Here is a 27,911-nt window from a genome sequence, read left to right on the forward strand (position 1 = left end):
GACAGCTGAAAGCCAGTGTACAGGATCAATTTCACGTCTCAGAACAGAATACTCTGTTCCCATAACTGGGTAATAGAAAACAGGAAAACAAGTCTACAGCAGTCCTGACAGACGAGCATACAGGACAGTCAAGCCACTGTCAGAAAGAGCAAGACAAGCTAACTCCAGAGACAACCTGATGGCTAGAGGCAAGCACAGGAACTAAAACAACAGAAATCAAGACTACTTGGGCTCATTAGAATCCAATTCTCCCATCAAAACACACACTGTATATCTATAGACACCAGAAAAGCAAGATCTAGATTTAAATTCACATTTTATCATGACGATGGAGGATGTTAAGAAGGTCATAAATAACTCCCTTAAGGAAATACAGGACAACATAAAATACAGAAGTAAACAAGTAGAATCCCATAAAGAGGGAACACAAAAGTAACTTAAAGAACTACTGGAAAAACAACAAAACAGGAGAAGGAAATGAACAAAACCATCCACGAGTTAAAAATGGAAATAGGAACAATAAAGAAAGCACAAAGGAAGAAAATGCTGGTAATGGAAAATCTAGGAAAGAGACGAGCAGTCATAGATGTGAGAATCACCAACAGGATAAAAGAGATAGAAAACATAATGTAAAGATCAGAAGATTCCATAGAAATAATTGACACAACTGCCAAAGATAATGTAAAATATAAGAGCACCTAGTATAAAACATACAGGATATCCAGGACACAATGAGAAGATAAAACATAAGATTAACAGGTATAGAGAGAGTGAAGACTGCCATCACAAAGGGACAGTAATATCTTCAACAAAATTATAGAACAAAACTTCCCTAATCTAAAGAATGTGATGCCCATAAACATACACAAAGCCTACAGGACTCCAAATAGTTTGGACCAGAAAAGGAAATCCTCCCATCTTATAATAGTCAAAACACCAAATGTGAAAAACAAATAAAAATATTAAAAGCAGTAAGGGAAAAGCTCAAGAAACATATAAAGGCAAACCTATCAGAATTACCACAGAATTCTCACCAGAGTCTATGAAAGCCAGAAGATCCTGGACAGATGTCATACACACACTAAGAGAACAAAAACGCCATCCCAGGCTACTGTATCCAGCAAAACTCTCAATTAACATAGATGGAGAAACCCAGATATTCATTTCAAAACCATATCCAGTCCTACAATGGACACTAACTGACAAAACCCAACACAAGGAGGCAAGTAAAATCATAGATAAAGCAAGAAATTAATCTTTTCACAACAAAACAGAGAGAAGAGAAGCACACAAACATAACCTGTAATTATGAAAATAAAAGAAAGTTACCATCACTATTCCTTAATATCTCTCCAAATCAAAGGACTCAATTTTCCACTAAAAATACACAGATTTACACACTGGATAAGTAATGATGACCCAGTGTTTTGCACTACAGTAAACACACTTCAGAGACAAAGACAGACACTACCTCTGAGTAAAAGGCTGGAAAAAAAAATCTTTCCAAGCAAATGGTCTGAAGAAGCAAGGTGGAGTAGTCATTCTAATATGTATATGATCGAGTTTCAAAAAAAAGTCATCAAAAAGCATAAGGAAGGACACTTCATATTCATCAAAGGAAAAATCCACCAAGATGAACTCGAAATCATAAATATCTATGCTCCAAATACAAGGACACCTACATACATAAAAGAAACCTTACAATAGCTCAAAGAACATATGGCACTGCAAATAAAAATAGTAGGAGATTTCAACACCCCATTCTCATCACTGGATAAATCACAGAAACAGAAATTAAACAGAGACATAGACAAACTAATAGAAGTTATAAACCAAATGGACTTAACAGATATTTAGAGAATATTCTATCCTTAAACAAAAGGATATTCCACCTTCTCACCATCTCATGGTACTTTCTCCAACATTGATCATATAATTAGACAAAAAGCAGGCCTCAAAGGATACAGATAGATAGAAATAATCCCATGAACCCTATCAGACCACCATGGGCTAAGGCTGTTCTTCAAAAACAATTAGAAAAGAACATCCACATATACATGGAAGATGAACAATTCTCTACTCAATGATAACTTGGTCAAGGAAAAAATAAAGGAAGAAATTAAAGACTTCTTAGAATTCAATGAAAATAAAGGTACAATATTCCCAAACTCTTGGAACACAATGAAAGCTGTACTAAGAGGAAAACTCATAGATCTGAGCGCCTGCAGAAAGAAATAGGAGAGAGCATACATCAGCAGCTTCACAGCACACCTAAAACCTCTAGAACAAAAAGAAGCAAATATGTGCAGTAGTAGTAGAAGGCAGGAAATAATCAAACTCAGGACTGAAATCAACCAAGTAGAAAAAAGGGACTATACAAAGAATCAACAGAACCAATACCTGGTTCTCGGAGAAAATCAATAGGATACATTAACCCACAGCCAGACTAAATGGCGGAGACTTAAAGGGAGACATAACAGCAGAATCAGAGGAAACTAAAAAAAAAAAAAATTGTACTACAAAAGGCTATGTTCAACAAAACTTGAATATATGGAGAAAAAGGACAATTTTCTAGACAAATTCAAGGCACCAAAGCTAAATCAGGAAAAGATAAACCATTTAAACCACCCAAAACTCCCAAACGAATACAAGCAATCATCAAAACTCTCCCAACCAAAAAGATTCCAGGATCAGATGTGTTTAGTGCAGAAATCCACCCAAAATTCATTGAAAATTTTATAACAATGCTGTCCAAACTATTCAATAAAATTGAAACATATGGAGTACTACCAAATTGCTTTTTATGAAGCCACAATTACTCTTATAACTAAAACACAGTAAGACCCAACAAAGAAAGATCAATTCAGACCAATTTATCTTATCAATATCGACACAAAAATTATCAATAAAAGTCTTGCAAACCTAATCCTATAACACATTAAACAATCATCCACTATGATTAAGTAGGATTCATCCCAGGCTTGTAGGGATGCTTTAATATACAGATAACCAATAACGTAATCCACTATATAAACAAACTCAAAGATAAAAACCACATGATCCTTTCATTACATGCTGAGAATGATTTTGACAAAATTCAACATCCCTTGATGATAAAAGTCCTGGAAAGTACATGAAATTAATGCCCATACCTAAACATATACAGCAAATCCGTAGCTAACATTAAGCTAAATGGAGAGAATGTAAAGGAATCACACTGAAATCAGAATAGACAAGGCTGCCGACTCTCTCACAACTTATTCGATATAGTTCTAGACATCTTAGCCAGAGCAAGCAGACACTGAAGGAGGTCAAAAGGATATAGATTGGAAAGGAAGAAGTCAAAATAGCACTGCTTGTAGTTGATATGATAGCGTACTTAGGACCTTAAAAGTATCACCAGAGAATTACTAAGCCTGATAAACAATTTCAGCAAAGTGGCTGGGTATAAAAATGACTCTGCACAAAAGCTAAACAATTGGAGAAAGAAACTAGGGATATGACACCCTTCACAATTGTCCCAAATAATATAAAATATCCCGGGGTCTCCATATCCAAGCAAGTATTAGATGTGTATGAGCAGAACCTCAAGTCTCTGAAGAAACTGAAGGAGATTTCAGAAGATGGAAAGATCTCCCATGCTCATGCACTGGCAGGATTATTATAGAAAAAATTGTTATTATACCAAAAGCAATCTACAGATTCATTCCAATCCCCATCAAAATTCCAATCCAATTCTTCATAGAGTTAGATAGAAAAATTCATAAATTCATCTGGAATAACAAAAAACACAGAATAGCTAAAACTATCCTCATGAATAAAAGGACTTCCTTGGGAATCACTATCCCTGAACTCATGCAGTATTAGAGAGCAACAGTGGTAAAAACTGTATGGCATTGAGACAGAGGCAGGCAAATAAACCAGTGGAATAGAAATGAAGACCCAGAAATGAACCCATACACCTATGGTCACTAAATTTTTGAGAAAGGAGCCAAACCATCCAATGAAAAAAAATATACCATTTTCAGCAAATGGTGCTGGTTTAACATAGGGTCAGTATTTAGAAGAAGGCAAATTGATCCATTCTTACTGCCCTGTAGAAACCTTTAGTCCAACTGATCAAGGACCTCCACATCAAACCAGATATATTCAAACTAATAGAAGAAAATTGGGGAAGCATCTCGAACACATGGGCACTGGAGAAAAGTTCCTGAAAAAAATACCAATGGCTCATGCTCTAAGATCAAGAATCGACAAATGCAATCTCAAAAACTACAAATCCTCTGTATGGCAGAGAATACTGTGGTTAGGACAAAATGGCAAACAACAGATTGGAAAAAAGATCTTTACCAATCCTACAACAGATATAGGGCTAATATCATGAAGTTAGACTACAGGGAAACAAAGAAGCCTATTGAAAAATGAGGTTCAGAGCAAAACAAAGAATTCACAGCTGAAGAATATCGAATGGCAGAGAAACACCTAAAGAAATGTTCAACGTCTTTAGTCATAAGGGAAATGCAAATCAAAACAAACCTGATATTCTACCTCATACCAGTCAGAATGGCTAAGATGAAAACTCAGGTGATAAAAGATGTTGGCGAGGATGTGGAGAGAGACGAACACTCCTCCATTGTTGGTGGTTTTACAGACTGGTGAAACCATTCTGGAAATCAGTCTGGAAGTTCCTCAGAAAATTGGACATTGAACTACTTGAGGAACCAGCTATACTTCTCTTCAGCATATGCCCACAAGATGCCCCAACAAATACAAAAGACACATGCTCCATTATGTTCATAGCAGCCTTATTTATAATAGCCAGAAGCTGGAAAGAAGCCAGATGCCCTTCAAAAGAACAATGGATACAGAAAATGTGGTATATCTGCACAATAGAATATTACTCAGCTATCAAAAACAATGACTTTACTAAATTCATAGGCAAATGGATGGAACTGGAAAATATCATCCTGAGTGACGTAACCCAATCACAGAAAATCACACATGGTATGCTCTCATTGATAAGTGGCTATTAGCCCAAATGCTCAAATTTCCCTAGATGCATAGAACACATGAAACTCAAGACAGATGATCAAAATGTGAATGCTTCACTCCTTCTTTTTTTTTTTTTTATTAACTTGAGTATTTCTTATATACATTTCGAGTGTTATTCCCTTTCCTGGTTTCCGGGCAAACATCCCCTCCCCCCTCCCCTTCCTTATGGGTGTTCCCCTCCCAACCCTCCCCCCATTGCCGCCCTCCCCCCATAGACTAGTTCACTGGGGGTTCAGTCTTAGCAGGACCCAGGGCTTCCCCTTCCACTGGTGCTCTTACTAGGATATTCATTGCTAACTATGGGGTCAGAGTCCAGGGTCAGTCCATGTATAGTCTTTAGGTAGTGGCTTAGTCCCTGGAAGCTCTGGTTGCTTGGCATTGTTGTACTTTTGGGGTCTCGAGCCCCTTCAAGCTCTTCCAGTTCTTTCTCTGATTCCTTCAATAGGGGACCTATTCTCAGTTCAGTGGTTTCCTGCTGGCATTCGCCTCTATATTTGCTGTATTCTGGCTGTGTCTCTCAGGAGCGATCTACATCCGGCTCCTGTCGGTCTGCACTTCTTTGCTTCATCCATCTTGTCTAATTGGGTGGCTGTATATGTATGGGCCACATGTGGGGCAGGCTCTGAATGGGTGTTCCTTCAGTCTCTGTTTTAATCTTTGCCTCTCCCTTCCCTGCCAAGGGTATTCTTTTTCCTCATTTAAAGAAGGAGTGAAGCATTCACATTTTGATCATCCGTCTTGAGTTTCGTTTGTTCTAGGGATCTAGGGTAATTCAAGCATTTGGGCTAATAGCCACTTATCAATGAGTGCATACCATGTATGTCTTTCTGTGATTGGGTTAGCTCACTCAGGATGATATTTTCCAGTTCCAACCATTTGCCTACGAATTTCATAAACTCGTTGTTTTTGATAGCGGAGTAATATTCCATTGTGTAGATGTACCACATTTTCTGTATCCATTCCTCTGTTGAAGGGCATCTGGGTTCTTTCCATTTTCTGGCTATTATAAATAAGGCTGCGATGAACATAGTGGAGCACGTGTCTCTTTTATATGTTGAGGCATCTTTTGGGTATGCCCAAGAGAGGTATAGCTGGATCCTCAGGCAATTCAATGTCCAATTTTCTGAGGAACCTCCAGACTGATTTCCAGAATTGTTGTACCAGTCTGCAATCCCACCAACAATGGAGGAGTGTTCCTCTTTCTGCACATCCTCGCCAGCATCTGCTGTCACCTGAGTTTTTGATCTTAGCCAATCGCACTGGTGTGAGGTGAAATCTCAGGGTTGTTTTGATTTGCATTTCCCTTATGACTAAAGATGTTGAACATTTCTTTAGGTGTTTCTCAGCCATTCGGCATTCCTCAGCTGTGAATTCTTTGTTTAGCTCTGAACCCCATTTTTTAATAGGGTTATTTGTTTCCCTGCGGTCTAACTTCTTGAGTTCTTTGTATATTTTGGATATAAGGCCTCTATCTGTTGTAGGATTGGTAAAGATCTTTTCCCAATCTGTTGGTTGCCGTTTTGTCCTAACCACAGTGTCCTTTGCCTTACAGAAGCTTTGCAGTTTTATGAGATCCCATTTGTCGATTCTTGATCTTAGAGCAAGAGCCATTGGTGTTTTGTTCAGGAAATTTTTTCCAGTGCCCATGTGTTCCAGATGCTTTCCTAGTTTTTCTTCTATTAGTTTGAGTGTGTCTGGTTTGATGTGGAGGTCCTTGATCCACTTGGACTTAAGCTTTGTACAGGGTGATAAGCATGGATCGATCTGCATTCTTCTACATGTTGACCTCCAGTTGAACCAGCACCATTTGCTGAAAATGCTATCTTTTTTCCATTGGATGGTTTTGGCTCCTTTGTCAAAAATCAAGTGACCATAGGTGTGTGGGTTCATTTCTGGGTCTTCAATTCTATTCCATTGGTCTATCTGTCTGTCTCTGTACCAATACCATGCAGTTTTTATCACTATTGCTCTGTAATACTGCTTGAGTTCAGGGATAGTGATCCCCCCTGAAGTTCTTTTATTGTTGAGGATAGTTTTAGCTATCCTGGGTTTTTTGTTATTCCAGATGAATTTGCAAATTGTTCTGTCTAACTCTTTGAAGAATTGGATTGGTATTTTGATGGGGATTGCATTGAATCTGTAGATTGCTTTTGGTAAAATGGCCATTTTTACTATATTAATCCTGCCAATCCATGAGCATGGGAGATCTTTCCATCTTCTGAGGTCTTCTTCAATTTCTTTCCTCAGTGTCTTGAAGTTCTTATTGTACAGATCTTTTACTTGCTTGGTTAAAGTCACACCGAGGTACTTTATATTATTTGGGTCTATTATGAAGGGTGTCGTTTCCCTAATTTCTTTCTCGGCTTGTTTCTCTTTTGTGTAGAGGAAGGCTACTGATTTATTTGAGTTAATTTTATACCCAGCCACTTTGCTGAAGTTGTTTATCAGCTTTAGTAGTTCTCTGGTGGAACTTTTGGGATCACTTAAATATACTATCATGTCATCTGCAAATAGTGATATTTTGACCTCTTCTTTTCCGATCTGTATCCCTTTGATCTCCTTTTGTTGTCTGATTGCTCTGGCTAGAACTTCAAGAACTATATTGAATAAGTAGGGAGAGAGTGGGCAGCCTTGTCTAGTACCTGATTTTAGTGGGATTGCTTCAAGTTTCTCTCCATTTAGTTTAATGTTAGCAACTGGTTTGCTGTATATGCCTTTTACTATGTTTAGGTATGGGCCTTGAATTCCTATTCTTTCCAGGACTTTTATCATGAAGGGGTGTTGAATTTTGTCAAATGCTTTCTCAGCATCTAATGAAATGATCGTGTGGTTCTGTTCTTTCAGTTTGTTTATATGATGGATCACGTTGATGGTTTTCCGTATATTAAACCATCCCTGCATGCCTGGGATGAAGCCTACTTGATCATGGTGGATGATTGTTTTGATGTGCTCTTGGATTCGGTTTGCCAGAATTTTATTGAGTATTTTTGCGTCGATATTCATAAGGGAAATTGGTCTGAAGTTCTCTTTCTTTGTTGTGTCTTTGTGTGGTTTAGGTATAAGAGTAATTGTGGCTTCGTTGAAGGAATTCGGTAGTAATCCATGTGTTTCAATTTTGTGGAAGTTTGGATAATATTGGTATGAGGTCTTCTATGAAGGTTTGATAGAATTCTGTACTAAACCCGTCTGGACCTGGGCTCTTTTTGGTTGGGAGACCTTTAATGACTGCTTCTATTTCCTTAGGAGTTATGGGGATGTTTAACTGGTTTATCTGTTCCTGATTTAACCTCGATACCTGGTATCTGTCTAGGAAATTGTCCATTTCCTGAAGATTTTCAAGTTTTGTTGTATATATTGGTTTTTATAGTAAGATCTGATGATTTTTTGAATTTCCTCCGAATCTGTAGTTATGTCTCCCTTTTCATTTCTTATTTTGTTAATTTGGACACACTCTCTGTGTCCTCTCGTTAGTCTGGCTAAGGGTTTATCTATCTTGTTGATTTTCTCAAAGAACCAACTTTTGGTTCTGTTGATTCTTTCTATGGTCCTTTTTGTTTCTACTTGGTTGATTTCAGCTCTGAGTTTGATTATTTCCTGCCTTCTACTCCTCCTGGGTGTATTTGCTTCTTTTTGTTCTAGAGCTTTTAGGTGTGCTGTCAAGCTGCTGACATATGCTCTTTCCTGTTTCTTTCTGCAGGCACTCAGCGCTATGAGTTTTCCTCTTAGCACAGCTTTCATTGTGTCCCATAAGTTTGAGTATGTTGTATCTTCATTTTCATTAAATTCTAAAAAGTTTTTAATTTCTTTCTTTATTTCTTCCTTGACCAGGTTATCATTGAGTAGAGCATTGTTCAATTTCCACGTATATGTGGGCATTCTTCCCTTATTGTTATTGAAGACCAGTTTTAGGCCGTGGTGGTCCGATAGCACGCATGGGATTATTTCTATCTTTCTGTACCTGTTGAGGCCCGTTTTTTGACCAATTATATGGTCAATTTTGGAGAAAGTACCATGAGGAGCTGAGAAGAAGGTATATCCTTTTGCTTTAGGATAGAATGTTCTATAAATATCCGTTAAGTCCATTTGGCTCATGACTTCTCTTAGTCTGTCGACATCACTGTTTAACTTCTGTTTCCATGATCTGTCCATTGATGAGAGTGGGGTGTTGAAATCTCCCACTATTATTGTGTGAGGTGCAATGTGTGTTTTGAACTTAAGTAAGGTTTCTTTTACGTATGTAGGTGCCCTTGTATTTGGGGCATAGATATTTAGGATTGAGAGTTCATCTTGGTGGATTTTTCCTTTGATGAATATGAAGTGTCCTTCCTTATCTTTTTTGATGACTTTTAGTTGGAAATTGATTTTATTTGATATTAGAATGGCTACTCCAGCTTGCTTCTTCTGACCATTTGCTTGGAAAGTTGTTTTCCAGCCTTTCACTCTGAGGTAGTGTCTGTCTTTGTCTCTGAGGTGTGTTTCCTATAGGCAGCAGAATGCAGGGTCCTTGTTGCGTATCCAGTTTGTTAATCTATGTTTTTTTATTGGGGAGTTGAGGCCATTGATATTGAGAGATATTAAGGAATAGTGATTATTGCTTCCCGTTATATTCATATTTGGATGTGAGGTTATGTTTGTGTGCTTTCATTCTCTTTGTTTTGTTGCCAAGACGATTAGTTTCTTGCTTCTTCTAGGGTATAGCTTGCCTCCTTATGTTGGGCTTTACCATTTATTATCCTTTGTAGTGCTGGATTTGTAGAAAGATATTGTGTAAATTTGGTTTTGTCATGGAATATCTTGGTTTCTCCATCAATGTTAATTGAGAGTTTTGCTGGATACAGTAACCTGGGCTGGCATTTGTGTTCTCTTAGGGTCTGTATAACATCAGTCCAGGATCTTCTGGCCTTCATAGTTTCTGGCGAGAAGTCTGGTGTGATTCTGATAGGTCTCCCTTTATATGTTACTTGACCTTTTTCCCTTACTGCTTTTAATATTCTTTCTTTATTTTGTGCGTTTGGTGTGTTGACAATTATGTGACGGGAGGTGTTTCTTTTCTGGTCCAATCTGTTTGGAGTTCTGTAGGCTTCTTGTATGTCTATGGGTATCTCTTTTTTTTAGGTTAGGGAAGTTTTCTTCTATGATTTTTTTGAAGATATTTACTGGTCTTTTGAGCTGGGAGTCTTCACTCTCTTCTATACCTATTATCCTTAGGTTTGATCTTCTCATTGAGTCCTGGATTTCCTGTATGTTTTGGACCAGTAGCTTTTTCCGCTTTACATTATCTTTGACAGTTGAGTCAATGATTTCTATGGAATCTTCTGCTCCTGAGATTCTCTCTTCCATCTCTTGTATTCTGTTGGTGAAGCTTGTATCTACAGCTCCTTGTCTCTTCTTTTGGTTTTCTATATCCAGGGTTGTTTCCATGTGTTCTTTCTTGATTGCTTCTATTTCCATTTTTAATTCCTTCAACTGTTTGATTGTGTTTTCCTGGAATTCTTTCAGGCATTTTTGCGATTCCTCTCTGTAGGCTTTTACTTGTTTATTAATGTTTTCCTGTGCTTCCCTAAGTGTGTTCATGTCTTTCTTGAAGTCCTCCAGCATCATGATCAAATATGATTTTGAAACTAGATCTTGCTTTTCTGGTGTGTTTGGATATTCCATGTTTGTTTTGGTGGGAGAATTGGGCTCCGATGATGGCATGTACTCTTGGTTTCTGTTGCTTGGGTTCCTGCGCTTGCCTCTCGCCATCAGATTATCTCTAGTGTTACTTTGTTCTGCTATTTCTGACAGTGGCTAGACTGTCCTATAAGCCTGTGTGTCAGGAGTGCTGTAGACCTGTTTTCCTCTCTTTCAGTCAGTTATGGGGACAGAGTGTTCTGCTTTCGGGCGTGTAGTTTTTCCTCTCTACAGGTCTTCAGCTGTTCCTGTGGGCCTGTGTCTTGAGTTCACCAGGCAGCTTTCTTGCAGCAGAAAATTTGGTCTTACCTGTGGTCCCGAGGCTCAGGTTCGCTCGTGGGGTGCTGCCCAGGGGCTCTCTGCAGCGGCAGCAACCAGGAAGACCTGTGCCGCCCCTTCCGGGAGCTTCAGTGCACCAGGGTTCCAGATGGTCTTTGGCTTTTTCCTCTGGCGTCCGAGATGTGTGTGCAGGGAGCAGTCTCTTCTGGTTTCCCAGGCTTGTCTGCCTCTCTGAAGGTTTAGCTCTCCCTCCCACGGGATTTGGGTGCAGAGAACTGTTTATCCAGTCTGTTTCCTTCAGGGTCCGGTGGTGTCTCTGGCAGGTGTCCTGCTGCTCCTGGGCCCTCCCCCACGGGAGCCCAGAGGCCTTATACAGTTTCCTTTTGGGCCAGGGATGTGGGCAGGGGTGAGCAGTGTTGGTGGTCTCTTCCGCTCTGCAGCCTCAGGAGTGCCCACCTGACCTGGCGGTTGGGTCTCTCTCACTCCTTCTTTTAAAGGGGAACAAGAATGCCCTTGGGAGGGAATTAGGAGGCAAAGATTAAAACACCCATTCAGAAGGAACACCCATTCAGAGCTTGTCCCACATGTGGCCCATACATATACAACCACCCAATTAGAAAAGATGGAGGAAGCAAAAAATTCAGGCCAACAGGAACAGGATGTAGATCTCTCCTGAGAGACACAGCCAGGATACAGCAAATACAGAGGCGAATTCCAGCAGCAAACCACTGAACTGAGAACAGGATGCCTGTTGAAGGAATCAGAGAAAGGACTGGAAGAGCTTTTAGGGGCTCAAGACCCCATATGAACAACAATGCCAACAAACTAGAGCTTCCAGAGACTGAGCCACTACCCAAAATCTATACATGAACTGACCCTGGACTCTAACCTCATAGGTAGCAAGAGCCTAGTAAGAGCACTAGTGGAAGGGGAAGCCTTTAGTCTGCTAAGACTGAACCCCCAAGTGAACATGATTGTTGGGGGGAGGGCGGTAATGGGGGGAGTATGGGGAGGCGAACACCCACCCCAAAAAAAGAAAAAAGGTAATACATTTAAATGAAAATTCTATTCTTACAATTTAAAAGAAAATCTTCTGGATATTTATAAAAAAACTAATGAACAATAAATTTACTTATCAAAAAAAAGAAAGAAAGAAAGAAAAGAAAAGAAAAGAAAAGAAAAGAAAAGAAAAGAAAGAAATATGGGCAATTGCATTCAAAACACGAGTATGCAATTGTATCAAAAACAAATGCACTTTTTGGATGCAGGAGAAAGAATCCTGTTTTCCTATAGAAATTGATAGCCTGTCTATTATTGGTGTGGGACAGTTAATGTTTAGCGTTATTTTTTTTTTCGGAGCTGGGGACCGAACCCAGGGCCTTGTGTTTGCTAGGCAAGCGCTCTACCACTGAGCTAAATCCCCAACCCCTACACTTAGCGTTATTAATGAGGAGTATTTATGAGTCTTTCTTATTTTGTTGTTGCCACATACTTTTTTTCCACTTCTGATGAATTTCTACAGGGTTATTTACCATTTCTGTCCTCTTGAGAATATACCTTATTTTCAGAAGGTGGTTTCCCATTTTTAGACTAAGATTGCTGAAGAGACATGGCTTCCTGGTGATTATTCTATATAAAGTTACTCCTCTTGTGTTGATGTGAACGATACTTTTGCTCAGTAATAAATTCTAGTCTAGTATCTGTATTCTTTGACAACGTGTTGCAAGGTGATACAAGCCCATTTCTATTTTAGAATATCCATTGAAAATTCAGGTGTCAGTCTAATGTGATCAGCTTTACGTGTGACTTGATCTTTTTCCTTCACAGTTTTTGTATTTTTATTTCTCTGTTCAGTTAGGCTTTGGATGATGATGATGATGATGATGATGATGACTTTATTTTTATTATTGTTATCATCATTTTCATTATATTATTATATAAATATATTTATTATGATTATTATTATTATTATTATTATTATTATTATTATGTGTCTACTTGATATTTTCTATGATTCTAGTACTTTAACAGGTATCTCTTTCTAGTTTGGGGAATATTGTTCTCAGAAAATGACATACAAATAGTTATTGTAGCTGATTTTATTCTCAAGCTTATCATAGTGTCCTGAACTTAGGAATCAGGGAACCTTCCTCAGTTGGTTCTGATTGGTAAATAGAGATATTGATAGCCAGTGTCTAGGCAGGGCAGACAGAGCTGGAGTTTCAGGATGCTTGGACAGAGGTCCAGAGAGTAAGAAGGTATGGAGATTTTCCATGATAGAAGCAGAGGAGAGTTGTTCAGGACAGAGAAGCAGCTGATATAGAAGAGCATGAGAATAAGCAGAAACAGAAGAGCTGCCCAATGGTGTCCAGGGCAAGAATGATGGGATATAGATTTTAGCAAATAATAACGTGGGAATATCAGAGGGGGATAGTTTAGCCACTTGGAGTTTAGGAAGTGGCCTTGCCATTGAGCTGTGAATGGCATATAAAAATATAAAGACTGTTATGTGTGTGTACTCCATCTATAAGCACCTATCCCTATCCTCTTCCGATGCCGTGTCTTCTTCAAAGGTGTTACCCCCTCCGCAAAAACATCTCCTTGCTGCCTCCCCAGCATGATATTCTATTTACTGGAAGGTCCAGCCTTGGCATGACCAAGGGCTTCTCCCATTGGTACAGAACATGGTGACGCTCTGCTTCATATTCAGTTGGAGCCACGAGTCTGTTCATGTGCAGTCTTAAGGAAGTGCTTTAGTCCCACGGAACTCTGGTTTTTGACCATTGTGGTCCGTAGTGGGTTGCAAGGCACTTTAGCTCCCTTAATACTCTCTCTAGCTTCTCCAAAGGGGACGCTGTTCTCAGTTCAATGGTTAAATACAAGCATCAGCCTCGGTATTAGTCATGATCTGGAAGAGTCTCTCAGGAGACAGCTATATCAGGCTCCTGTAAGCATGCACTTGTTGGCATCATCAATATTGTTTAGGTTTAGGGGGTGTATGTATGTGGGCTGGGTCCCCAGGTGGTACAGGCTCAGAATGGCTATTCCTTCTGCCTCTGCTCTAAACTTAATCTCCATATCATGGCCTATGAATATTTTTGTTTCCCCTTTTAAGACAGAACATCCTCACTTAGTTCATCCTTCTTCTTGAACTTAAAGCAGTATGTGAATTGTATGTTGGGTTATTCATGCTTTTGGGGTAGTGTGCATGTGTGTGTGTGTGTGTGTGTGTGTGTGTGTGTGTGTGTGTGTGTGATTTGCTTGCCTCATTCCGGATGGTATTTTATAGTTTCATTCATTTGTTTATGAAGTTCATGATGTCATTGTATTTGATTACTGAGTGGCTCTCCATTATGTAGATGTACCACATTTTCTGTATGCATACCTGTGGTCAAATCATCTGGGTTCTTCCTAGCTTCTGACTATCATGAATACAGCTGGTATAAACATAGTACAACATGAGTCCTAGTTATATGTTGGGGCATATTTTGGGAATATGCCCAGGAGTGGGAGAGTTAAGTCATCAGTATATACTATGTCTAATTTTCTAAGAAAAGCCCAGAGTAATTTCTGGAATATTGTACCTCATTCCATTAACACCAATAAAGGAGGAGTCTTCCACTTTCTCCACATTGTGACCAGCATCTGTTGTTAACTGAATTTTTGATGTTAGCCATTCTGCCTGGTGTATATTCTGATTTGCATTACCCTGATGAATAATTATGTTCAACATTTCTTTATGTATTTCTCAGCCATTCAAAATTCTTTTGTTGTAATTTATTTGTTTAGATCTGTACCCCATTTTAATAGGGCTATTTGACTTTCTGGAGTATAACTTCTTGAGTTCATTGTACATATTGAATATTAGTTCTCTTTCAGATATACGATGGCAAAGATCTTTTTTCAAGATATTAGTTGCCATTTTTTCATAATGACATGTTCTTTGCCTTACAGACAGTTTGCCATTTTACAAGGTCCAATCTGTCAACTCTTCATCGTAGAGCATAAGCCATTGGTTTGGTGTTCTGCTCAAGAAATTGTCCATAGTTATCATGTGTTCAAACTTTTCCCCCACCTTCTCTTCTATTGGTTTGTGTATATCTCTTTTCTCTGGATGCCCTTAATCCACTTGGACTTCAGCTTTGTACAGCGTGATAAGAATGGATGGATTTAAATTAATTTACATGCTGACATCTAGATGAACCAACCCAGCTCTTTGACTTGCCTGTCTCTGTACCAATACCAAATAATTTTTATCACTATTGCTGGGTATTAAGCTTGAGGTTAGGGATGGTGATTTCCCTAGAATTTCTTAGATTTTGAGAATAGTTTTCAGTTCCTTGTTTTTTTCTTATTCTAAATCAACTTTCATATTTCTCTTTCTAACTGTATGAAGAATTTTGTTGAAATTTTCTTGGGGATTGCATTGAATCTGTAGATTGCTTTTGGCAAACGGCCATTTTTACTATATCAATATTGCCATTCCATGAACATGAAAGGTCTTTCCATCCTCTGAGATCTTCTTCTTTTAGAGACATTAAGTTCTTTTCATACAGCGCTTTCAGTTACCTGGTTTGAGTCACATGGAGGTATTTTTTGTTATTTGTTATTATTGTGAAGAGCTCATTTCCATAATTTCTTTCTCGGTCTGTTTATTCATGGAAGGTTACTGATCTGTTTGAGTTAATTCTATATCCAGGACTTTGCTGAAGTTGTTTATCACATGGAGTAGTTCTCTGGTGTAAATTATGGAGTCACTTAAGTATACTATCATATCACCTGCTAATACTGATATATTGACCTCTCCCTTTCATATTTGTTTCCCTTTGTCCTCCTTTTGTTGTCTGATTGGTCAGGCTAGCACATTGAGTACTATATTGAGTAAGAAGGGAGAAAATGAATACCATTGTCTAGTCCATGATTTTGGAGGGAGAGCTTCAAGTTTCTCTTCATTTAGTTTGATTTTTGGCTACTGGTTTGCTGTACGTTACCTTTACTATTGTTGAGTATGGGCATTGAATTCCTATCATTGCAAGACTTTGACTATGAAGGGGTGTTTTATTTTGTCAAATATTTCACATCATCTAATGAGATGAAAATGTCATTTTTTTCTTTCTGTTTGATTATCTAGTGGACTATGCTGATGGAATTCCATATTGAACTATCCTTGCATTCCTGTTATGAAGTCTCCTTGATCGTGATGGATCATAATTTTGATGTGTTCATAGATTTGATTTCCAATGATTTGATTGAATATTTTTTGTCATTATTCATAAGGGAAATTGGTCTGAAGTTCACTTTCTTTATTGGGTGTTTGTGTGTTTAAGGTATAAGCATAACTGTGGCTTCATCGATGGATATGGGTAGGGTTCCTCTGTTTATATTTTGTTGGAATATTTTGGACAATAATGGTATTTGGTTCTAGGAAGTGCAGATAGAATTTTCCACTAAAATCAATTGGTCCTGGGATCTCTTCCAAACTGGGAGCCTTTTAATAATTGTTTCTAATTTTTTAGGATTCTTTGTACAATTTAGATATTTTATCTGACCCTGAGTTAAATTTGGTAACTGCTCCCTGTATAGAAAATTGATCATTTGATGCTGATTTTCTACTTTTGTTGAAAATATATTTCAGTAATACGGTATGATGATGTTTTGAATTTCTGCAGATTCTGTTGTTTTGTTTCACTCTCCTTTCTGATTTTGCTATTTGAATACTTTCTCTGTGCCATTTTGTTATTCTAGATCAGGTTTATCTACCATGTTGATTTACCCTTGGATCCACCTCCTGGTTTTAGTGATTTTTTGTAGAGTTCTTTTTGATTCTCCTTAGTTGATTTCACACCTGAGTTTGATTATTTCCTGCCTTCTGCTCCTCTTGGGTGTATCTGCTTCTTTTTGTTTTTGAGTTTTTTTACTTGTTGTCAAGATGCTAATGTATGCTCTCTCCAGTTTCACTTTGGATACTCTCAGAGCTATGGGATTTCCTCTTAGCTCTACTTTCATTGTGTCCCATAAGTTTCAGTTTGTTGTGCCTTACTTTTCTTAAATTCTAAAACATTTTTAATTTTTTTCTTTAATTCTTCCTCTACCAAGTTATCACTGAGTAAAATATTGTTCAACATCCATGTGTATTGGACTTTCTGAGATTTTTGTTGTTATTGAAGTCCAGCCTTAGGTCATGGTAGTGTGAGAAAATGCATGGGATTAGTTCAGTCTTTTGTATCTGTTAATGCCTCTTTTATGACCAACTGTATGATCAGTTTTGGAGAATGTGCCATGAGTTCCTGAGAATAATGTATATTCTTTTATTCTAGGATGAAATATTCTATAGATATTTCATAAATCCATTTGGTTCAAAATCTGTTAATTTCTCTGTGTCTCTGGTTTCCCATTCCATGATCTGTCCATTGCTGAGTGTTGGTTGTAGAAGTATCCCACTACTATTTTGTTAGCTTTCAGCTTTAGTTTGGTTTCCTTTATAAATTTAGGTGTCCTTGGATGTAGTGTATTCAGGATAGAGAGTTGATCTTGGTGGAATTTTTTTCTTTGATGAAAATGAAGTGTCCATCCTTATCTTTTTTTTTTTTTTTTTTGATAACTTGTGGTTGAATTAGATACTGGAATGTATGCTCAAGGATGTTTCTACAGACCATTTTCTTGGAAAATTGTTTTCTAGTCTTTTATTCTGAGATACTATCTGTCTTTGTCACTTTGTCACTGACATGTGTTTCCTTTATGCAACAAAATTCTAGTTCTTCTTTCTGTATGCAGTCAGTTAGTCTATGTCTTTTTTATTGGAGAATTGAGCATTGATGCGAAGAGATATTAAGGAATAGTTACTGTGGTTTTCTGTTATTAGTTTTTGGTAGAGGTGGAATTATGTTTGTGCGACACTCTTCTTTTGGGTTTGTTGCAAGAAGATTACTCTTTTCCTTTTTATAGGGTGTAATTTTCCTCTTTCTGTTGGAGTTTCCCATATCCAACACAGGATTAGTGAAAATATACTATGTAAATTTAGTTTATCATAAAATATCTATGTTTCTCCAACTGTGTTGTTTGAAAGTTTTGCAGGGGACAGTAGGCTGGGCTGGCATTTAAGTTCTCTTAGTGTTTTATAGAATCCACGCTGGATCTGACTTTCAAAGTCTCTTGTGAGAAGTCTGGTGTAATTTTTATAGATATGCCTATATATGTTACTTGACTTTTTCCCTTACTGCCTTAATATTCTGTCTTTGCTTTGTGCATTTGGTGTTTTGACGATTATGTGAAGGGAGAAATTTCTTTTTGGTCCAATCTATTTGGAGAAATGTATGATTCTTTTATTACTGTAGGCATTTCTCCCTTTATGTTAGGAAAGTTTTCTCCTATAATTTTTGAAGATATTTACTGGCCCTTTTATTTGGGAATCTTCGCTCCCTTCCATATCCATTATCCTTTGGTTTGATCGTCTCATTGTGTCCTGGATTTCCTGGTTGTTTTACATTAGGAGCTTTTTGAACTTTACATTTTCTTTGATGGTTGTGTAAATGTTTTCTACAGTATCTTCTGTCCTTGAGATTTTTATCTTTTATCTCTTTTATTCTCTTTCTGATGCTTGTCTATGACTTCTGATTTCTTCCATAGGTTTTCCACCTCCTGGGTTGTCTCTCATTGTGCTTCCTTTATTGCTTCTGTTTTCACTTATTGATCCTAGATTTTTTTTAAATTCTTTCATCTGTTTGACTGTGTTTTCCTGTAATTCTTGAAGGAGTTTTGTGTTTCCCTTTAATGGCTCCTACTTATTTACCTGTGTTGTCCTGGATTTCTTGAAGACTTTTATTTGTTCCCTACTTAATGTCCTCTATCATGATCATGAAAAATAATTTTGATTGCATATCTTGCTTTTTCAGTTTGTTGGGATATCCAATACTTGTGTTCTTTGGATAACAGAACTCTAATGGTGCCAAGTAGTCTTGGTTTCTGTTGCTTAGGTTCCTGTGATTGACTCTTGCCATCAGTTTTTCTCTGGAGTTTCATCGTCTTGCTGTCTCTGACAGTGGCTTGACCATCCTGTAATACTCTGTGTCACCATTCCTATGGACCATTTTTCTCCCAGCAAGATGTGGATACAGAGATATGTAGGACCAGATCAGTAATGGGTGCAGGCAGAAACAGGAAGTGTCCTGTCCCTGATTGGTCTTGATTTCTGTGTCCTGACACCTCCAGCCTGGTTGCTTGGAGCAGAAGTGTTGGTCTCACCTGTGTTCTCAGTTGTGTTATTTTTCATGGCCACTGCCTTTCATCTCTGGATACAGGTAGATACTGGAAGGATCCCCTCCATTACTCTTCCTAGGTTCCTTTATCCATAGGGCTCTAAGCAGCTTCTTCTCACCACAGGAATGTGAGCAGAGGTAATGGTTTTCCCTAAGTTCTCAGAATTGTCCATGATTCTGGGAGTCCAGCTTTCTCCCCCACCGAATTTGAGTACAGTGAGCTATTGTACTATAACATCTCTGGGCACAGCCAGAAGCAGGAAGCTTGTATCTTCTTGATAATACCATCCTAATAAGTGGAAATATCAGAAGGATAGGCATTACCAGTATATGAAATATATATTGAGGTGGTAGACATGGGGAGGTGGATACAAATAGATTCAAAATGCACTTGAATAAGCGTGGTGTATTAAGATACATCCTTACTGGAATCTGTGGAGAAGAATGACAGAGTCTGCAGTATATAAAATGGATTACTAAATTTAGTGGAAAAATTCTTCTAATCAACATAATATAATTTTAAATTGAATCTTCTTCATCATTTGTTGATATAACACACCTTCACGTGGCATCTAGAATTTCATCAATTATGATACATTAAGGATGCAAAGAAGAAAAAAAACTCATATTCCTTAATCAGGCATTCTAGATTTTTCGTTGCATCTTAACCAGAGCCATGGATAATTCTGAGAACTTAGGGGAAACCATTACCTCTGCTCCCTTAATACAAATGGGGATAAAGAACTTAAAGTGTTGTCATGCATGTGCTCACAGGTACTTACTTATATAATGGGTCCATGGTCTTTTTTTCAGTGAGCTGGGTGTTTGGTGCAGGTAATCTGAGTTTGAATTTTGTGATTTATTTCTGTGTTTTATAACATATTTTTCTTTATCAATTATCTTTTATAAAGATTTATATTTTATTCAGTGAGTTCCTTTAATTTATATTTTATTTCAGCATTTCTGCTGAGATTAGATCTCTCCAATGTAAATCAACTAAAGAAACCAATTTTGATATTTTACTAATATACCCGTTTACTCCAGACGATGTGGCTATTATCATTATAGGAGAGCACTCACTATTCTTCCTTTGGTATAGAATATGAAGGTGAAACCAAAACACATGTTAAATAATTCAAATAATGTATTAGATATAATGGTGAATTTTGTAATTTGATGGATTCATTATCATTATAATTAGACCTGATATGATGTAGAGAATTACAAAGAGGTAATGTGACCATTTCAATAGGAACACCTAATATACAGTGAATAATTTCAGTTTCATTGACATGTTTGTTGGGTCACAAGCCTTTAACAGCTGAGGTATTTTTGTAGCATCTAATGTGGAGTTCTCATGCACACTAAATATATTTACTCTATAATATGCATGAGAGATCAGAATGAACATGGCTAAAGTAATACATCTAGGTAATATAAGCATAGAAATACGACTGAACTAAAATCAATTTAATTAATTTGCTAATTGATTTTTTAGGTAAATACTAGGATAAGAGCAAATACTAGGATGAGAGAGGCTTCTTTGTACCTCACTATGAAAATAAGTGATAGATAAAAAGAATACAGGTAGTCAATTTTTTAAGCACTGTTTGACTATCTCTTCACTAGAGATTACTTTCAGCCTCACCATAAATAGTATAGTCAAATCACCAGACAAAAATATACAGTATAAATGTAAATATGTGTATATGGGGTAAGTATTTGTGTCCTCAATGAAATAATACCAGGGAAATCACTATCATCAAAACACCCAAAACAAAAGGGCCTCCATGATATGCACCATAAATACAAGTTAAAGGGAAATCAGTATGCCATAACAGTGAGCATCAAATGATGTAGAGATGTAGCCATCCACATAAGGAAACTATATGATATTATCAGCAGAGGGTGTGCTTGTTGGCTAAGCAGGGGTTTTTAAAACACATATACAAATGTAATGAGTAGTGCATAAAATAGAAAAATGGGTAGCACTATAGTACTGTGGCTATAGTACACAAAATTAATTCCCACATAATCACTCTCCACTAAAATATTCCAGTTACTAATTCTGAATTGATAGAAATGCTCTCAGATACTATTAGGAATTATTTAATTTGGGGAATGCATAAAGGTTCCCTAGTTAAGGGTGGTTGTTTGCCAAGCTGAGCTTGAACCGCTGAGATCAATCCCTGTGACCCACGTGACAGGAGCTAATAAGTCACTCCTGAAAATTGTCCTCTCAACTAACTAGAATACTGTAGCATTTGAGCACACAACTAATAAAAAAAACAAATGTAATGGGAGAAGAAAAGTAAATGAATAAATATTATTACTGTGGGGAAAGGGGAAAGGAAATGTGGGAGCAGTGACAGAGAGCATGGCAAATCTCATTATTTGAGCTGCATCATCACATGAGACCTCTTGCAGAAATATGTTCACAATATACAGTTTTCTTATGCTTGCTATTCTCTATAAATTGTTTATTTTAAATCATTCCAGAAAAACTAAAAAATAAAAAGGCAAGGACATCATGTTATTCTAGAAGTAATGATCTCTGCAAATTTCATAAATACGAAAACCTAGAATCTATACTATTAGACATTGAAAATTAATAATATATACAACAGCTCATACATGAGAAACATTGATGAGCAATACCCAGGCTCCATGTAGATGGAAGAGCCCTGGATTTACAGAAGACTAAAAGGAGGAAAAGTCAAAATAAGAAAAGAAAAGTATGCAGGCATAACAATTAAGGAATTTTAGAATGAGAACAATATAATACTCAATCAAACAAATGTCAGGAATGATAAATAAAAAGAAATCTGAACCCAGGTGATCAAACAGTTTTTTGGCAAACAGCAGAAAAACAGTTCCTAGAAGCATCCAGAAAAGTGACAGAAATTTTCCACGAAAAAGGGATAGCAATTGAAATAAATTCCAGAATAGTCTTCAAAAACATCCTCCAAAAAGGAAAGAATGTAGCTGTCTAATGAAAACTCCATGAATTATGGAAACTATCTTTTATGACTGTGTTTAAGGAACATGTATGGCTTCACAGTAGAGAAGGAAGTCGACACTATTGTAATCCACAGTCAGTCTTAGCCACAGCTCAGCAACAGCTCCTTATGTCACCTGAAAAAGGAATGGTAAATTGTGTGAAAGAACCAGTGAAGGTCTGACTCAAAGGTTCTAAGTCTGTATCCCCTAATATTACAAGGAGGTAATCTTCAAATCCCAAGAACACTATAATGCTATGAAAAAGCCATTTAAAATGAAAATATACAGCATATAAGGCCAGATATATTGAATGTTCCTATGCTTGTTCTGGTTTAGAAAGTCAGCGATAAAGGGTAGAGATTAGGAAACTTACATTTGAACACAAAACGAATTCTAAAAATTAATCACAATTTGGTTATTTGAAAATCATTCAATAGAGAAGTACCTGAAATTTGAATGAAATAATTCAGTTGTGAAGATCAAAGCCTTAACCTACTGTATGCCAGGCAAGCCCTGATCTATATTTCAAGCAATTAGGATTTTGAGAAAAGTTCTCATATTTTTCATGTTAGCCTTGTACTAACTGCTCTGAAGCTCTCACATGTGAAGCTCTGGCCTCGTACTTTTCAGCCCCTTCTCAGATTTTATGGTGTAATTAAAGGCATGAGTCATTACTAGTAAATGAAAGCAAATCAAAGCAAAGTACACAAACAAAACCACCTAAGCAAGTATATGGTTTTTGTACTGTGTGAGCCTTCATGTATGAATGTGTGTGCTTCTCTATGTTTATTTGCATATATGTCTGGACATGTATATGTCACACGTCATAGGTGGATAACCAGAGTCCAACTTTCCAGCATCGAGTCATGGACAAACTCCATTACAAGATGGCACCAGCATCCGGCAGAACGCACCTAGTAAAAAGGGCAATACGCAGGCGCCTGGTAACTTCCCTACTCAAAGGGACACGTACGTTTTGGTACGTCATCTGGCATAATTGGCAGCGACCAGTCAGAGAGTGACTAGGCGAGGATAGTTTCCTATATAAGGGACGGTTATTCCTCACTCTCCGTCTCCGCATTGTAAGCTTATGCTCTCCCTCTCAAGACGCATTAAAGCTTTTCTGCAGTAGGATCCTGTGTGCGCCGCGTCGTTCCTGCTGGAGAGATGTAGCACAGGACATCTGGTGCCGAAAACCCGGGAAAGACCTCACCATCGTCAGCACCTTCAGAGATCACTTGGCGACAAGGAGGATTCAGAACTGCAGGTAGATACGTTCGGAGAGGCAGCCCTCTCTTGGACTTTGGTCTGGGGTTGTCACCGCCTTGGGAAGGATTTGTTGAGGCTATAGTATTTGTCCTGGGAGGCACCCTACTCTTTATGTTCTGTTTTCACCGTTTTCTCTGTTAAAAGGACGATCACAGCAGCTGAAGGCGTGTCTCAGTCTCTTGTATATAAGTGAGCTTCGCGCAGCTCCCTTTTACCTTCAATTTTGACTGTTGAGGAACAAGGACGCGATAAGGCCGACGTAGATAAGCAGCACTGTCCTGGGGGGGGCACGTGTAAGACTCCCGTACATAAGAGAGCAGCGTGTCCGTCTCTACCCTTTCACCTCACGCCTTGTCAGATGGACGTAGATAAGCCGCCGGCATTCCTGGCCCATCATGGGATCCTCACAGTCTGTGGTCACATCAAAATTGGAGGAACACCACTTAAAAACTTTGTGAAGGAGGTGGAGAGTGTGGCGCATTGGTTTGCCTGTTCAGGCTCGTTTACGATTGCCTCATGGAACAAACTTGGAAAAGACCTTGAGAGAAAATTGGCAGAGGAGGATCTGCGCCTAGGGACAAAAGCTATAAGGAAGCTGGTTAAGAATTGTTTAAAGGATGAAACATGTAAGGCAGCAGTAGTAGAAGGACAGGCCACTCTCGAGGTGGTCCGGGAAAGTCTGACAGAAACCGAACGTAGTGAGAGATTGGGCGCGGGCAAGAAAAAAGACGTCCTAAGAAAGAAAAAGGGCCCTCCCGGTAAGTCCGCAGACAAGGGAGCTTTGAAATTTTCCAGCACTTCCTCCTCTACACATAAACCAGGAGGGGGAGCCAGCCTATACCCTGTGAAAGAGCTAGAAGTGCTGAACCTCGACAGTTCTGAAAGCTCTGAAAATAAAACCTTAGACTCAGAGGAGGAGGCCGAGCTAGTGCTGTTAGTATTCTTGAAACCGCCGGAATAATTAAAACCACTAGTAAGGTGGCAGATATTTTCCAAAAAATCCAAATTATCCTATTAAATAGAAGATTCCCTGTATACATTACTCATATATGGGCCCATTCTGGACTCCCTTGCCCAATGAGTTCAGAGAATGATTTGGCTGACAAAGCCACAAAAATGATAGCTGTGGCCCTGGCCTCTCCTTTAGAGGCCGCTAAAGCCTTTCATGGCAATTTCCATGTCACCTCAGAAACTTTACGCCACCGCTTCTCTATAACTAGAAGAGAGGCACGTGATATAGTCACCCAATGCCAACAGTGCTGCCAGTTCCTCCCAGTTCCTCACATCGGGGTCAACCCGAGAGGAATACAGCCATTGCAAATCTGGCAAATGGATGTTACTCATAATTCTACTTTTGGAAAATTACAGTATGTGCATGTATTTATAGACACATGTTCTGGCATTCTACATGCCACCCCACTTATAGGAGAAAAAACAACACATGTCATTCAGCACTGCCTTGAAGCATGGAGTGCTTGGGGAAAGCCAAAATGTGTAAAAACTGACAAATGCCCCACCTACACATCTCAAAAATTTTTTCAGTTTTGTGCTCAGATGCAGGTTACCCACCTGACGGGCCTGCCCTACAACCCTCAAGGACAGGGAATCATAGAGCGTGCTCATCAGACGCTCAAATCATATTTAATAAAACAAAGAAGGGGAATTATGATAGAACTCCCCCCAACACCCCAGGTGGCCACTGCTCTGGCCCTTTTTACCTTAAATTTTTTAAATCTTAATGAAGCTGGACAAACAGCGGCTGAGCGACATTGCTCAGAGCCCAAGAGGACAAAAGAATTAGTCAAATGGAAGGATGTATTAACAAATGAATGGAAAGGCCGGGATCCTGGTTTAATAAGATCCAGGGGAGCTGTCTGTGTTTTTCCACAGGACAATGAAAATCCCATATGTATCCCAGGACGACTTACTCGGAGCATCACAGCAAGTGATCAAGAAGAGACTGGGACTCCTGCACCTCCTCACTCTTCTTCCATGGATGCCAGCAACGGTGCAGGACGAGCTACAATGGGGAAGAAATGTCAACCTTTCCACTCCCGATGCCGGTGATGTACCACTAACAGGGGTTTAGGGTTGGCCTATTTACCTAAGGATCCACAGGTTGAACGACTAAAAGAAAATAGGACTATTCCCCTTAAGGGCAGCCTTTGTTTTGGCATATTCAACAAAACATCTTTTGATCTCCCTTGCATTATGTTATATAATCAATCTTCTGCTTGGTTAAGGGAGGACACATTGGGAACTGGTGAGGAGGACATTGTGGCTAACGCCACAGTTCTCTATGGTGTTGGCCTTACATCGCGTTAATGGTAGCTGCACTGATCTTACGCCCATGGTGATGCTACTTGGAGGAAAGGGCAAAAAGGGACGGTTGTCATTTTCCTGGATGGGGAACATCAAACCTGCTGCCTCTGTCTGGACAGCTACTCATATAAAATATCACAGTAGTTACCCGCATGCCTCGCTTTATCCCGATTTCTGTTGATGCCCCGGGGACCATGACCTTATTTAGAGGAAAAAGAGATTTTGGTACTTCTGCAATTATTGCTGGCATTATTGCTATGACAGCAGTCGCTGCCTCGGTTACTGCCTCGGTATTGGCCTTGTCAAATTCAGTACAGACAATCCAAACTATTAATGATTTATCGGCCACAATCTCTGTGGCTCGGGACAGACAGGCCTCAGCCAATACTCAGATATAGGGAGGCCTTATGCTTGTCAACCAACGTATAGATCTGGTCCGAGAGCAATTAGACATTCTATGGCAACTGGCCCAGCTTGGCTGTGAGCAAAAACTCCCAGGCCTTTGTGTCACCTCCATATAATATGACAAATTTACCCGAGCTGCTAATCTGTCTAAGAGTCTTTCACAGCATCTGTTACAGAATTGGACCTCGGAGTTTGAACAGACACTTTGAGAGCTGAGAGCGACCATCATTCAAGTAAATTCTACCCGACTGGACCTGTCTTTGACGGAGGGATTGTTGTCCTGGATCACCTCAGCAGTCTCTTATTTCAACGAATGGGTGAGAGTGGGACTTTTTGGCGTGATCCTCTGCTGTGGATTAGTGTTACTCCTCTGGTTGCTTTGCAAATTGAGATCTCAAACAAGAAAGGACAAAGTAGTTATTGCCCAGGCGCTTGTAGCCCTTGAACAAGGAGCGTCAGCCGATATCTGGTTGACCATGCTCAAGCAACAGGTCACCGGCTGGATAGCTCTTGCACTCCTAGAACCTCGGTTCATTGCACAGGATTAGAGTGTCCGGCTTGAGCAGCCCATGAGGGGTGATGAGGTTAGCATCGCACAGGGAAGTTCTACCAAATACGCTCCCTGGAAGGCATGTAATATTACATGAGTTTCTGCCCCAGTTTTCCCTCCCTCGAAAAATGGCAGTGCGACGGGTCGGGAGTGCCCTGGGTCCCAACAACAGCCTAAGGGTATCTCTCTTGTACAGGTTCGCCAACTTTGTACGAGGATAAGACCTCTGTCTTCGCCCTCCTATATCTGGGTGTCCTGTTTGCTTTAAAAAAAAAACAGAAAAGGGGGATATGTGAGGAGCTGTCCGAGGAGCTGTCCTCACATATGTGAGGAGCTGTCCTCACAAACTCCATTACAAGATGGCACGGGCATCCGGCAGAACGCACCTAGTAAAAAGGGCAACACGCCCAGCTCCGAAAAAAAGAACCAAAAAAAAAAAAAAAAAAAAAAGGGCAATACGCAGGCGCCTGGTAAGTTCCCTACTTAAAGGGACACGTACGTTTTGGTACGTCATCTGGCATAATTGGCAGCGACCAGTCAGAGAGTGACACGTCCTAGGCGAGGATAGTTTCCTATATAAGGGACGGTTATTCCTCACTCTCCGTCTCCGCATTGTAAGCTTATGCTCTCCCTCTCAAGACGCATTAAAGCTTTTCTGCAGTAGGATCCTGTGTGTGCCACGTCGTTCCTGCTAGCGAAACGTAGCGCGGGACATAGAAGTACATTAATACTATTGTGGGTGTGATCTATTTCTCCATCTTCAATATATACTTGAGATGAATTCTTTCCAAAACTTTGGGATGTTGATACATTAAACTGTGTCCTTCAATACCCCATCTCCATCCCATTGTTCTGCCAATGTAATATCAAAAACTTTCTCAGCTGACAACTGACAAAGTAAATTCTCTCCAATTTGTTTGAGTACCCATTACTTTCCATTATCTTCTTCCTGCATCCCTTTTTCTCAGTGGTGAAGTTAGACCCTCTTTATTACTGTAAAACTCTGTCATAATCTCTCTTAATAGACTACTAATTTTTTAAATTAAATTAGGACATGTCAAAGCCTTTGTTTTAACACACTTGCAGACATATTCATCAGAAAGAAA

General features: G+C 38.9%; 1 protein-coding gene across 1 annotated transcript in view; it reads left to right on the forward strand.

Moving 5' to 3' along the window:
* LOC134484322 (uncharacterized) overlaps positions 1 to 27,911 on the forward strand; it is a 170,209-nt gene that overhangs the window by 113,627 nt on the left and 28,671 nt on the right. Inside the window, exons 5-6 of the mRNA XM_087601388.1 lie at positions 23,392 to 23,526; positions 25,419 to 26,572. Of these exons, the coding sequence (XP_087457514.1) occupies positions 23,392 to 23,526; positions 25,419 to 25,595 (312 nt within the window). The 3' untranslated portion in view covers positions 25,596 to 26,572. The remainder of the gene's footprint in view (positions 1 to 23,391; positions 23,527 to 25,418; positions 26,573 to 27,911) is intronic.

The sequence above is a fragment of the Rattus norvegicus genome, chromosome Y (genome assembly GCF_021556685.1).
Source record: "Rattus norvegicus strain SHRSP/BbbUtx chromosome Y, alternate assembly SHRSP_T2T, whole genome shotgun sequence".
In the NCBI taxonomy this organism is placed as follows: domain Eukaryota; kingdom Metazoa; phylum Chordata; class Mammalia; order Rodentia; family Muridae; genus Rattus; species Rattus norvegicus.